This window comes from Dendropsophus ebraccatus, chromosome 3 (assembly GCF_027789765.1).
Source record: "Dendropsophus ebraccatus isolate aDenEbr1 chromosome 3, aDenEbr1.pat, whole genome shotgun sequence".
NCBI lineage: Eukaryota > Metazoa > Chordata > Amphibia > Anura > Hylidae > Dendropsophus > Dendropsophus ebraccatus.
The window spans coordinates 78,676,700-78,691,712 of NC_091456.1; the positions used below are offsets into that span (position 1 = coordinate 78,676,700).

The 15,013-nt window shown below is 39.4% G+C and overlaps 1 protein-coding gene across 2 annotated transcripts in view; it reads left to right on the forward strand.

Annotated features, from left to right (window-relative positions):
* Positions 1–9,562: 9,562 nt before the first annotated feature.
* The window catches only part of BNC2 (basonuclin zinc finger protein 2), a 496,569-nt gene continuing 491,118 nt past the window's right edge, over positions 9,563–15,013 (forward strand). For both annotated transcript variants that reach the window (XM_069962069.1, XM_069962073.1), the window contains exon 1: positions 9,563–10,350. In XM_069962069.1, the coding sequence (XP_069818170.1) occupies positions 10,348–10,350 (3 nt within the window). In that variant the 5' untranslated portion in view covers positions 9,563–10,347. The remainder of the gene's footprint in view (positions 10,351–15,013) is intronic.

The following is a 15,013-nucleotide window of genomic DNA, read 5'->3' on the forward strand; positions in this document are numbered from 1 at the left end:
TCCCTGATGGATCTGTATAACCAATCACTGCTAACAGGAGATGTTTCTGATGACTGGAGAATGGCCAGTGTTATACCCATCCACAAGAAGGGTAGAATGGAAAAGGCTGGTAACTACAGGCCAGTAAGCTTGACATCTGTAGTAGAAAATATTGTGAAAACTTTCAAAAAATGAAGGTGGTGCAATGGATATTGCCTATCTTGACATCAGAAAAGCCTTTGATACAGTTCACCATAAACAGCTGATCGAGCAATATAAGGTGATATTTTTGTATGGCATTTATAGTAAATAATAAAAAAAAAGCAGCTGATAAAGAAGTCATTGAAAACTGGACTTAATCCCTGGATATTTCAGAGTATTTGTGATTGTGATGAAGGATAGAGGGTTGTTGTTAATGGAGTGTATTTTGAGCAAAAAAGAGAGAGTTTGGTAGGTAAGTTTTGTCTGTTTGACACAAATGTGTGCAATATGACTGATATTCCTAGGAGTGTTTGTAATATGGATAGTGATTTAGCTGGACTAGATAAGTAATCAAAACAATGGAAACTGTAGTTAGGGCAAAGGAATCTTTTATCCAAGTATCATATTGGCATTTCATTGTTAGTGAAGACTTAAAAAAAGAAGGCTTTAGGAATTGTGACTTCTGACTGTCTCAAATGAGTCAGCAAAGCACTCAGGCAGTAGGGAAAGCTAATAGAATGCTGTACTACATAGCTAAAGGTGCTGTGTAGAGCTTTTGTGAGAGTCTATGGGACTTCCAGCATTTACGCAAACCAGAATTCTCATAGACATAATTCCATAGACTGTTCATTATAGCTGAGCAGAGAAGAGATGAAGGCACACAGCGCATGCTGCTGAGTGCTTCTACCCCTTCAATCTAATAATCAGCAGCACCCAGATGCCCACTGATACAAATCTCTGATATGTTGCTTTGGCATGTCAGAAATGTGTTAGGCTGGGTTCACACTACATATATTTCAGTCAGTATTGTGGTCCTCATATTGCAACCAAAACCAGGAGTGGATTAAAAACACAGAAAGGCTCTGTTCACACAATGTTGAAATTGAGTGGATGGCTGCCATTTAATGGCAAATATTTGCTGTTATTTTAAAACAACGGCTGTTGTATTAAAATAATGGCAGTTATTTACTGTTATATGGCGGCCATCCACTCAATTTCAACATTGTGTGAACAGATTCTTTCTGTGTTTTTAATCCACTCCTGGTTTTGGTTGCAATATGAGAACCACAATACTGACTGAAATATATGTAGTGTGAACCCAGCCTTACAATGATAGTTGCACTTAAAAGCAAATGTACCATCAGGTACATCGCTTTAACTGTTTTACATGAATGGATCAGCGCAGGCGGTGCTTTTTTTGAACTGGCACCTGGTTCCCACACACGGCGCCAGTCTATTCCTGGACACCAGCCCCACATAAGGCACTGGAAGCGGGAACACCAGCAACTAGTGTGACAAAGCGCCCTCCCCTCTGTGACATGGCTCCTGATTATTCTAATGGAGCTGCGTCACAGGGGAGATCATCACACTGGGGGGCCGGTGGGTCTGCCCCCAGTACTTCATACTGGACCGTTGCCCGGGAATAGACTGCTGCCGTGTGTGGGAACCAGGCGCTGGTTCAAAAAAAACACTGATCCATTCATGTAGAAAACTTAAATAAATGTACCTGATGGTACATCCGCTTCAAGAAAGTAAATCAGTATAGCCTGGAGCAGGGGTGGATTAAATGTACCCTTGTACTGGGTTTTCAGCCCACCTTAATATAACCCCCTGCCCCCCAGTGCACATGACCACTGATGCGGGACCCTTGAGTGACAATCTTGTTCGCATCAGTGCTTACTCAGTGCATCCCGTTATAGTAGATGTGTAGTTCCCCTATAGTAGATGACTCCTTTGTAGTTTCCCCAATAGTAGATAGCCCTCTGTGTAGTCCCTTTTAGTATATGTCTCTCTGTGTATTCCCCCTTTAGTCCATGGCTACCTGCGTAGTGACCCCTTTAGTCCATGGCCCCCTGTGTAGTCACCTTTTAGTTCTAGCAGTGGTCCAATAAATGAACTACAGCCATATTGTCCACCTGCAGTAGCATTCCAGCACTTTTTCCCATTGGGTCATTTAAAGAAGGATATAATGTACTTTACATAAAACAACCTAGTAAGGAAATTTTATCAAACAAAGCTCTACAAGCTTAGAAACAAAGGAGTGGGTCTCCGGACTTCCACTTATGTATTACCTTACCTAGAAGACATTCCTTTAGCATTCTTTTTAGGGTGCCTTCACACGTATCGTATCGCTGCTTATTTCTCGCATCAAACTCGCGTTAAAGTTGCTGTGTTTTTTTGTGGTGTTGAACTCGCCTGTGAAAATCATATGAAAATCAAAACTCCCATGTAAAAATCGCACCAAACATGCAGTGAGAATACACATACATTGGCTTGATAGCAATCAGTATCACTGTGGAATTATGTGCGAGAAACTCGCAGTGGTAAATACACAGCGATACGGTACGTGTGAAGGCACCCTAAAACAAAACAAATCAGATAGTAATTTTTCAATATATTTTTGCCAAGTACATATCATGGGAAGCTTCAGTAAAGCATATTACTATTCCAAATGAGGTTTCTGGAACCATCCTTATTTGTCTCGGCAGTGCTTTTTCTGGAATTCATAATGATAATATTAGTAAAATCTAAATATTTTACTTCAAATATTTATTATGTCATTTTTGAAAATGCTAACACATAGTCGTTTAAAATACCCCAGTACTGAGCGTTTCAGTTGTTATCCTTCTAAAACTGTTTAATAAGTTGTGTACTAGGCATTGCCATAAAAACCACCCCTGGAAAATAATGTAGTAATGATTAGAAATCTAATAAGAAGCAAAAATTAAGTGCTACCATGTACAGTTAGTCCTCATCTACACATAAGTTTTTCTCCAGGATCAGTGATTCTAAGAGGAAACAGAGCAGATACTGTTTGAACCCTTTTTGGAACGATACAATTGGGCACTATGTACAGTGTTAGTTGGGCCTATACAGCACTTCAGAGATTTACATCTGTGTAATTTGGACTTTGTATTGTAGCTGAACACTGAAAGGACAACTCTGGCGCCGAAGAAAAATAAAAGACAGCAACACATACATTTGATACTCACCATCACTTCTGACTCGCTGTTTGAATTCCCCGTCAGCTTCGGCCCTTGCTTTGGCCTGCGCACAGGCAACCCTTTCTTTGACTGGATCGCATCACTTGGCTAGCAGCTCGCGCAGCCGATGAGGGCGGGCAAGCTGGAAGACATGTGGTTCAGCCAGTAGCCTTTTCTTTCCCATTCATTCAAACCGAAGATGCTGAAGAGGAGGAAGACCAGGCCCGCCCCTAGGTTAGTGACAACATCAACACAAAATGGCACCAGTAGAAGAAGATGTGGTCGGCGGTATATTGGTATGTCTTTATTTCTAGGTCTTTATTTCACTTCTGGAGAAGTTGGGGTGGACGGACGGACAGGTAGAACAGCTCCAGGCAGCATATTAACACACATTACAAAGTTAAATAACTTTGTAATGTGTATTAAGAGGGAAATAAACCCAACAGAGTTGTTCTTTAAAATATGTTCTGTTTATGTGGGCACTGTAGGGCATGTATTTTTATCTGTTATAATAGTTATAAATGCTTGGGTCATATGGGCACTATCGCTATAGAGTAAATTGGGCATGCCATGCATGTAAGTCACTCAGTTGTACTGTTATTTGTAAACTGCACTTTGTAGTAATACGTAAAGATTATTGCACTGTAATTAGGACTCCTTATGGCAGTTTATATTCAGCACTGTTATTTTGTAGGTGGCAGCGGTATGCTTCAATATAAATTTTTTCAATCTTACTAATTTTCTTTATTTTTAGTCTTCTCCCATCCCTGACATATCTTTCACAACTAAATGTGGCTCTCAAGGTAGAAAAGGTTGGGCCCTATAACATGGCAGTTTGTGTTATTCACCTAAAGCACTATACTGTACTGTACAGCACTGTATTCAAAGGAAAACTCTATGTCAATAACAATAATAGGTATAGAATACAAATACAAAGTCAAAATGGCAATCTCCTTTCAGGTCAACACCACAAGACTCAGTGAGATACCTGATGAACGAACAGCAGGATCCGCTTGAAGCAGGAACCTAGGGCCAACATAGGAATTTGACAGGAACATCAGAAAGTGTGTGGGTAAATATCAGAGCCAATAATGCATAGTAAGGGTCAACATAAATTTCACCAGGAATATACAAAACACTAAATAGAAAAACAGTAGTATTGGTAAAGGTGTACTCTGGCCATTTTTTTTAAATATACTGCTACCCTTGCATAGAACATAAGAAAAATCCTATTCTTAGGCTAAGTTCACAAAATGTATTTTTTCAATGAATAACTGCCATTAAAATTCAATAGTACAAACAATTTTAAGAAACTCTGTTATAGGTTTTATTAGTCAAAAAAGGCATCTTTCTGTAATGTTTTTTAGCCTCCCCCCTCACTTGTTATCTGCCTTATTAATGCAAAGTCATCTACATTACAGAGGAGCAAAGGAAAGACGTGTTTGCTGTGTACATTATAACCTATGGGGGGGGGGGGGCAAGGGGGATGAGTGAACAGGAAGAGGAGAGAAGCAGCCTGTGCAGTTTAGAGACCATTTGGGCACAAAAAACACTGGATTAACAGGTCTGGCTGCTCAGTGCTCTGGGAACTTGGTGAGGTGAGATTGCAGGATGTTGTGTTGTGCTGGCTCCTATACATGGGCTGTTTCTCTCTTAAACCTAAAATTAAGGACCATTCATGTACATTCATGGTATCTAAGGCATCTCCCTCCTGCTTTGTATAAGATGCATGCTGAATGCATCATGAATGCATAACTTTAAAATAAAAGTTTTCCCTGTATTAGTTCTGTATTTAATAGGATAGGATACTAGACAGCACTAAGTAAGTTAGCATAAAATGATGCCTATGAAAGCGTTCAATATGTTTTTATTTTATTAAACCAGTGTGATAATTTCTTTGTACACCTGGATGTCATTACCTAGCTTCTTTGCGTGTACCAGCTCATATATACTAGCTGGTATCCATGTGTATCAGAGCCAGGAAAAGTTGTTTTCACTTATGAAAATAAATAAAAGGGGCAAGAAGACTGAAATGTTCTATGTTCAAAGTTCTAATGTTGAGCTCATTTGGACTGAGTCCAAGCATGAAGTTGCACTAAACAGTGCCATACATGTCAAGGTATCATGCTGGCTTATACTCTGGTTGGTTACTGGGAAAGTTCTGTAAACATACAATACATATAAATAAGCCAAGTGACATGATTAGAACCTCATCCTCCATAACAGAAAACTGGAAGATGGTCCTAACATTTTAAAAACCTTGGGGGACATTTATGAAGTCCGGCGTTTTTTACGCCGGCCGTACAAATGTCCCCGCAGCTCCGCAGCTCAGGGGATTTATGTAGAGGCGCATTGCCTCTAGATAAATCCCGATCGCACAGAGCCTATCCATGTGAAAATTGTGAAACCTACGCCAGCTCAGAACTGCTGCTGGATTTGCATAACTAAATCTGTAGTAGACCAATTGGTGATTGACAGCTATCCCCGCCCAATCTAAGATATGGGGGAGCTCGCCAAAAATACAGGAAAAACAAGGGGTGTAGCTAAGTGTCCAAAGAAACAACCTTATAAAAATAAGTAAGAGAAAAGCTGGACACTATAGTAAAGCGCACACCACTATATCCAAACCAAATGCAAAGTTTATTGGGACAAACAAAAAAACACACCACAACAAACAGCTTAGTTTTCTACATACCTATGTGGTTTTTTTAATTGATTTTATTGCTGTTTGTTGTGGTGTGTTTTTTGTTTGTCCCAATAAACTTTGCATTTGGTTTGGATATAGTGGTGTGCGCTTTACTATAGTGTCCAGCTTTTCTCTTGCTTATTTTTATATGACAGCTATGCCCGGTCTTTCTGCTACCAACAGCTGTGTCTGCAGTGCTCATGTAATGCATTAGAATGGACATGAGGGGAGTCTCAGTATTACTAGCACTGCATGCTGCAGCACGAGTGATGTGTAACTGTGTCAGAATCAGGACTTTATTTTATTTGAGCAGTGAATATATAAAGGGAACAATAGAGTGTAACTCCAAATCATTCACACTGATGCTAAATCAACCTGTCCAGTTATGAAGCAACACTGATTGTGAATGAATTTCTCCTATTGTGCAAATGGAACAATTAACAGGTAGAAATATTGGGCAAATAAGCAAGAAACACCTCCATAAAGGAAAGATTCTGCAGGTGGTGACCTCACACCATTTCTCTGTTTTAATACTTTCTGGCTGTGGTTTTGGTCACTTTTGAATGTTGTCATTACTCTCAGGCCTAGAGGTAGCATGAGGTGGTGTCTACAACCCACAGAAGTGGCTCAGGTAGTGCAACTCATCCAGGATGGCACATCACTGTGAGCTGTGGCAAAAAAATTTGCTGTGTCTGTCAGCACAGTGTCCAGAGGCTGGAGGCGCTACCAGGAGACAGGCCAGTACACCCGGAGGTGTGGAGGAGGCCGTAGTAGGGAAACAACCCAGCAGCAGGACCGCTAGACTGCTACCTCTGCCTTTGTACGAGGAGGAACAGGAGGAGCACTGCCAGAGCCCTAAAAAATGACCTCCAGCAGGCCACAAATGTGCATGTGTCTGCTTAAACTGTCAGAAACAGACTCCATGAGGATACTATGAGGGCCCGACGTACCCAGATGGGAGTTGTGCTCAAAGCCCAACACCGTGGCTGAGCAAGCTGGAAGCCATGTGATGCGCTCCAGCCAATGAAAAGGCTGCAGGTGCGCTTGCGCATCAGCAGCCTTTTCTCTCCTATTCACTGCTCCGCAACCTGGAAGTGAGGACGGCGGACAAAGATGGCAGGGAAACGGCCCATGGGAGATACGAACGGCGATCATCACTGGAGGGATGGTAAGTATAAATGCTGTGTGTATCTGTGTTGTTTTTTTTTTTGGGGGGGGTGCCGGAGTACTCCTTTAACCACTTTTCTGTAGGAATTTTTTGGCACATTTGTGACTCCTTACATTCAGAGACCCAAAACTCTTATATTTTTCCATAAAACAAGTCATATGAGGGCTTATTTTTTCCGGGACCAATAGTTCTTTTTAAAGACATGATTTATTTTATTATAAAACATACTGCAGGACAGAAAAAATATTACTACAAGGGTGAAATTGTTATCTTTATTCCATAGGTCAGTATAATTACAGCAATACCCAAGTTATATATTTTTTGCTCTGTTTTACTAACTTAAAAAATGTTAAACTTTTTGGAAAAAAACCTTTGTTTTGAGATGTCCTATTGTGACCTCTATAACCTTTTCAAGAAACTTATTTTTTTGTATTGTAATCTTTAGGTACCAGGAATAGATTGGACATTTTGTATGCTTTATATTTTATTTGATATATAATATGATTAAAAATCAGCATTTCCGGCATTTGATATTATTTTTTTTACGCCAATCATCGTGGTGGATCAATAATGTTTTTTTTTTTTTTTTTAAATAATTCAAACAATTCCATACATGGAGATACCAAATATGTTTCAGTGTGTTTTTTTTTGTTTACAATTTTAATTGGAAAATGGGAAAAATGGGGGTGATTTAAACTTTTGTTAGGGAGGTTTTTTTTTGTACTCTTAAACCCTTAAGGACCCATGATGTACCAGTATGTCATGGGAACCTGTCACTTAATGACCCATGACATCCTGGTATGCCAGCTGAACTCCCTTCATACAGCAAAGGGGGCTAATAGCAGCTGGGTTCTCACTGTTAATGATGGGCTGACGAGATTGTGTGGTCGCCCGCCATTAACCCATTCAATGTCGCGCTCCTGTCTGTCTGACCGGGATCCCTGGAGTTTGACTGAATGACTGCCAGGAACAGCATAAACTCTACTGCTCAAGCTAGCTAAATTTAACACATGGCCTACTCCACCTCTACTTATAGATTTCCTGGAAGTTACTGATTGGTGGAGAGAACATGGGGAGACAGAGAAAGTATTAGTTTTGGTGACCTTTGCAGGAATTGGACAGCAAGCCAACTCTCAGCTGGTGGCAGACATGTGCCTAGGTATGTACATCATTTACCCTTTACATTTGTACCTTCAGCTGTGATTTTACAGAGAATAAAAAATACAGGGTGACCAAAGTGCAGTACTACAAGACACGTGGTGACACGTGGATTCTGGGACACTGCAATAAAACCATTAAACATTGTTAATTTTTTCTCCATCTGGCACCTTACTCCATCCTATTACCACCATTTGATGTGCATCCACTGTGATCTTCTTCCATGCCAGTTGAGGGACCAGTGTGCCTCAGAGCTGTTCACTGATGAAAATTGATTCATATTGAGCAGAAATAATGGCCACCAACAATGTTATAGACATAAAAAAGAGCACTATGCATCAGTATGTTGCCTTTGGTGATGGTGGTGGTGTTACAGTGTTGGCAGGTGTGTCTAGTTAATGTCCTACTTTCACAATATAATATCACTGTAGCTTGAACTTTTTGTTTTCCATAAATTTCACTCACAAGTCAAATGTCCCTAATTTTTTGTGTGTAAAGGTTTCATTCATGTCCCCACCTTTCCCTTCTTTCCTACAGGCTATACAGATTTAGATCCTTAAGTCTTTACATGTTTTATGTCTCACACCCTGCACCATTTTTGTAGCTTGTCTTTGGACCTGTTCTATTTTATCAATATCTTTTTGTAGGTGAGGTCTCCATAACTGGACACAGTATTCCAGATGTGGTCTCATTAGAGCTCTATTCAGCAAGATCTCCCTCTTCTTACTAGTTATACTAGCTAGCTATACTGCCCAGCATACGATTATATTTTTTTACCACCTGCATCAACGTTCAATGTTATTTTGGGTCTGTCAGAAAACACTTGCCCTAAAGCCTTCTATTCTGAAGTCTTTGCTTACACTGAACTGCTGAAGTGATACTCAGATAGAGGATTCCTTCTCCCCTAGTGTATTATTTTACTTTTACAATTATTGAACTGCAGTTTCCATTGTTTTGAGCACTTATCCAGTAAACTCACCATTCTCCATATTATAGACACCTTCTGGAGCATCAACCCTATTGCAAACTGAGACTGGCCATGATGAATGGTCATGTGTATGAGAGTAATTTATATTGTAGTGAACAGTATTTGTGTTTATATGACAGTCTGTAAGCTTGTTGCAGTGAGGAGTGAGTTCAGTATTATGTCATTGTTATCATTAGCTATAATTGCTCCTTTCTTTACTGCTTAGGGTGTGTGTGCACATTGCTAATACATGTACATGTTACAAGAGATTGTGATGCAGACTCCTCTATTTTTCTTGTGTCTCCAGGGCAGGGTTAGTTTGGTTGGCTCAGTGTCACACACAGATGTGACTCTTTACCCTGCAAACTTACACCGTGACGGCTGAGGAGGAGGAAAGGAAAAGCATGAAATAAAAAAAAAAGAAAGAAACAAATTCCTCAAAACCCACATTTACACAAGGAGACACAGGAGCTGATGAGAAGCCACAAGCAGAAGGACCAAGACTTCTTCCAGAGTAGCCAAGTTGGAGGCAACTAAGATTTCTTTCTTTGTACTGTCAATGTTCCTCAGCTTCTATCCCTCCCTCCTGTTGTGTAAGGAGCAGTGTCTGGACTAACTGTGCTGATAAGGAGGATACAGACTCAGCAAAGTGTCTGTATGACTGATCAGCATGGAGACAGACTGAAGACCTCAATATCCCACTATTGTCCCCTTATATCAGCAGCCCCCTCCCCCTAATGTATAACTCTCTTATTCATTCCTATACTGAATCACAGTAGTACAGTATATGAGTGTACAACATAAACTCTTCCTCCACTGCAGGGAAGTGTCCAGAGCTGATGTGCTGCAGATCCTTTTTAAGTCACACTAGGTAGAGAGTAAATCCACAGGCAGAGGGAATTGCTTTGCTTTCCGCCCATCTCCTACATACTGCCCTCTCCCTCACCCTCTGCAGTTGGATGTCTTAAGCTTTTCTTCAACTTTCTTCTGGGCAGATGTAACCCCTGCCTGCCTGCATAACCCTTAGAATACTGAATAACCACATACCTGAAGATTAGTGACAAGTTTGCCTGGAAAGCAAGACAGGATCTGAGAGTTTATTGACAGGAGAAAAGTTGGGACAGACACTGACAAACTGTTCCTGCCTCAGCTACTGGGAAGCAGTCACACAGAAGTTCAGAGAAAGTCACAGGAGCATGCAGTCATGGTAAGCTACTACTGCCTCATCATGATACCATAGGCAATGCATTACTTGTCTACAGTTATAACAACTATTCTGTGTGCTTATCAGTATGTGAAAAGTGTACTCCCTGGATCACTGGTTTAGTTAATGTTAGCCTCAGGGTATTGTTACACAGCAGCAATGTAGTATGGAGTATGTATTTGTCTAAAAGATAGATTTAGATAAATACAGAAGTTTTAATAGTTTTGAGATATCTAGAATATTGAAAGTATATTTATATAGTAGGCATAGCCTGTTCTTTCTCTGCCTACATTTTAGGCTAATAAGTATACTTTGCTTCACTTTCTGGCTTCTAAAGTTTCATAAACAAGCCGGCAAGTGGCAGCACAGTTTACAAAGTGTCCTGTCAGTGCTGATCATTTGAGTGTTTATCAGGGTCTATCATAGAAGTACACTATAGATTTCCCAGACTATTTATTTCAGATTTGCGTATTCATTCAATAACGCACTTGCACAAGACTTATTACCACTATCTAAAGAATTTTTTTATTATAATTCATTTTCTATTGCCCTTTCCTGGGAATTTTTTAATTCAATGTGATAGAATCATGGGGATGATGTTAAATGCTGAGAATTTCTTACTTCTTGCCTGTTTGCAGTTTTGAATTAAAGTTTGCCATTGTGGTTCTTACTGCCGGTGTCTAGATTTTGGTGCCTTGTATATACAGTCGACCAAATACAGTATAACCCCCCCCCCCCCCCTATCTTTACTTCTATATGCAGAATACAGCATAAGGCTGAGATGGAGGATGGGTTACTCTTACACTTCTTCTAAGAGGCTAACGCTATATTGGCTTGGATTCTTTTTTGTGTGTATGTGTGTGTGCCTCTCTGCTCTCCTAATGTGACATGTCTTGTTCCAGTGATCAAAGGGCCGGGTGGAGTGTGGGAGATAGGCCTGTCAAAAATGTAAGCAACAAAACATAAATGAAAGAAAGGACTGTGAGATGCCCATACACAGCAATGCAGACAGGGATAAAAGCGGATTTGAAAACAGCTTCTGATTTATGATGGATTTCATTTAACCCCAGAGTTAAGCTGTTGTAAACTTGATGGACAATAGGTGTCATAAAATAATGAAACGCGCCAGTGCATAAAGTGACAACAAAATGTGCAAAATGCTCAAAATGGTATTCCTTCACAAATAGACAGAATGCAGTTACCGCACAGGGTACAGTCTAACGCTTACATTATAGACACTGCTCTTTGCTTTATACACTCTGTACAGTGAGTAAATTCTATTTGTATTGTGTTTAATACAAAGCACCAACATAGTCTGCAGTGCTGTACAAAACACATATACATTATTTTTATATGCATAAACACTATTTACAGATTTTTTTGTTGTTGTTGACACATTGTAGTATACATTTGGGCTTATAAATGTATTAATTTGTATGGAGAAATAATCACTAAGGAGACCACCATATTGTCCCGGTTCTAGGTATTAACAGTGGTGAACTCTGGGAAACAGACTCGGAGCTTACCTACACGACCACCTACAACTCCCTGTCCCCATCCTGCCTATAGATTCTACGCATATCCATGTCCTTAGGAAGACAGACTGTCACACATTCTGTTAGAGGCCGTTGCTAGTCTTTTTCACAGTTTACATAGCTCAGCAAGTCTGTTATGCCAGGGTCCAGTCTTTATTTAGTTGAGGAATGTTATATCAGAGATGGATGTTTAATTTATGTAGAAAACATGAGCCAGGGAAGCAGCAACATCCACTGCAAGAAATGGAGCTCTGGGTTAATGAAGTGAACAGGAAACATTGTACTAAATATAGATATATGTTTTCTAAGCATCCAAAATTGAAGCAAAATTTTAAATTATTATATATATATATATATATATATATATATATATATATATATAAAATAAATGTTCACACAACGTCAAAAAAGGAAAAAGGTGCCCACTTTTTGTTTGAAAAAAGACGTCTGTTATTGCATCATTTTAAATGTCTTCACTAAAATGCATTAAGCGGAAGTAATTCAGTTCACTGTGTGAAAAAGACGTCTGTTATTCCATAGACTTTAATGCATTTTATTGAAGCCACTTAAAATGATGCAATAACGGACGTCTTTTTTTTTTTAAAAAACAAAAAGCGGATACTTTTTTTGAGGTTGTGAGAACATATCCTAATTCAGAAATCAATGTAAAAATACAGAAATGCTCCCTTAAGCAAGGTCAAGTATATTAGTCTTTGGTATCATTAAGGGCTGTATAGAGTTCAGGAAGAACTGACTCTGGATTCCCGTCTGCCATGCACAGACTTGGTTAAACAGAATTTTAAGCTTTAAATATAATTTGAATGACCAACTGTGGCGTGTAAAAACATAACAGGAAGGTAGCTATAAGAAAAATTAAAAAAATACTAAGTGTTCTACAAACTGTCTCCTGCCGCACATCAGTAGTGTTTTATTCCATAGACCAGATGACTTCCCTGATTTTTTGTAATTTTTGTGTATTTTGGAAACTTCACCTAAGCTGTAAAAGTTGTAGCAGCATAAAGTGGTAAGATGTAACTTTTCAAGCCTGTTTCGGAGTGTGCTAGATTCTTTTCTCTGTGCTTTACATAACATTCTGTCCTAATCCTGCTTGCTGTCAGAGATGTTTCATGGTTGTGCAATTGCTGTAGTGAAGAATGCCAATTTGCATTCCAGGAGTGTCATTTGATTACTTTTATCTGCTCCGCTCCAAGTCCATCCTGGTCCTCTCATTTCATCTTGCCATGTCACGTGTCAATACTGTGTCCTCTTTTCAAGAAAGAAAAAAAAAATGTTTGTTTAAAGCAAGAAAGAAAAAGTTCTTTCATGTTGCTGCCTTAGTCCCTCTCAAACTTGTCAGAGGAATGTGATTCACTTGGGCCTAGAGAAATAGAACACAGGAGGGTTATACTGCTCGATAAGCCTATGGACAGGTACAATGTAACATCCCCAGAGAGACTTGTTAAAGAAGAGCAGGTCTGCAGAGTTCCTTGCTCTCTGACCTGTGCTGTCCCTGCAGTTTTCTTATTTGATCTTTCTTAGTGAATTGATCTTTTTCTTTTTTACATTAGTCCTCAGGAGACATCAATGACCAAAGCAACTTGGTATCTCTAATATAATGAAGCATAGAGTATGTGTTTTTGCCTGGCATATTAGTGACTGTGCATTAGGATAAGGGTTAAAGGCACATTATGTGCAGAAGGGTAGAGGTGTGCACCCTTCTACAGTCACTGTTTTGTCAACAATGAGGCTTTTGTGGAGATGAGGTGACGTGTTCAGTACCAGCTGCATGCTGTGTCTTGTACTGGGTTACGGATAACATATAATATTTAGTCATTTGTATTAAGGTAAGTAAGGAATAAAAGCCGTATTACCCATATCATCTAGAACCAATAATATTCTGCAATGTGTTTCCATAATAGCTTACTATACTTCTGTCAATGTTGTATAGTTTGTTCATCCATCTTATAGAGTGGTGTCTCATATATTGTGCTCAATAGATACAGATACTAGTAGTTGAGCTACTGTATGTTTTTTAGACGTACGGATACTTTTCTAAATATCATTCCATAGGACTAGAGTGTAATACAAGACCTAGTTTGTAGACAAGAGCGTCACTATATTCTGCAGGAAAAAAGCAGAACCTTTGATGTAATACTGAGCGGCACCTTTAATACGGTGGGTGCTTTTTTAACTCCTCCTTGTAGAATAATAATTACATATTAAGTGTCTCACTGAATATTTTATATTAGAAGTTTATTTTTATTTATTTATTTATTTATTTATTTATTTATTTAAATAGCACTGACCTATTCTACAGCGCTCCACAGAGATTATCACATCAGTCCCTGTGTGGGGCTCACCACAGTATGTTTATGGAGTGGGATTGGGAAGGAAATCTGAGTACCCAGAGGAAACCCACGCAAACACAGGGAGAACATACAAACTCCATACAGATGTTGCCCTGGTTGTATTTGAACCCATTACACCAGAGCTGCGAGGCAACAATGCTAACCACTGAGTTATGGAATTCAGTTATTAGCTAGGCTGTAATATATTTATTTATATCTGAATTTCAGCTTTCACAAAAGGCAATGATTCCCAAAATAATATACTAATATTGTTACATCTTATGGTACTATGTGGTACTCCTGATGAATAATAGCCAATACCTCAGAGATAGCCCTGACTCCACCATGTAACACCTTAGATTCCATGATCAATAGCAACTACATCCAGGTGGTAAATCATTGGAAGAGGCTCCTTCTGTCACTGTTAGCTTGCTGTTAGGTCAAGAGGACACATAGTACCATTCATAAATCTAACTGTGCTTCCAGAACATAGAAAAATACTTGTATTTCCTTTTGCTTGTGTCAAAGCTACCAAACTGCTGAAAGCTGGAATACCGTCTATCTATTCCTGCTTGATTTACAGTCATTATGATCACATATGGGAGGAGGAGAGATGAGCTGTAAAAGCACTCAGTACTTCAGGGCTTGGGAATGTCTCTTTGCCATTTTACACCAGAGAAACTACAACTATATGAAAGGCAGCGTGTGTCTCCTTGCCCTAGCAGCTCTCTAACAGTGTCACAAGTTTGGAATGTGAATGGCAGCTGATAGATTCACTTTAAT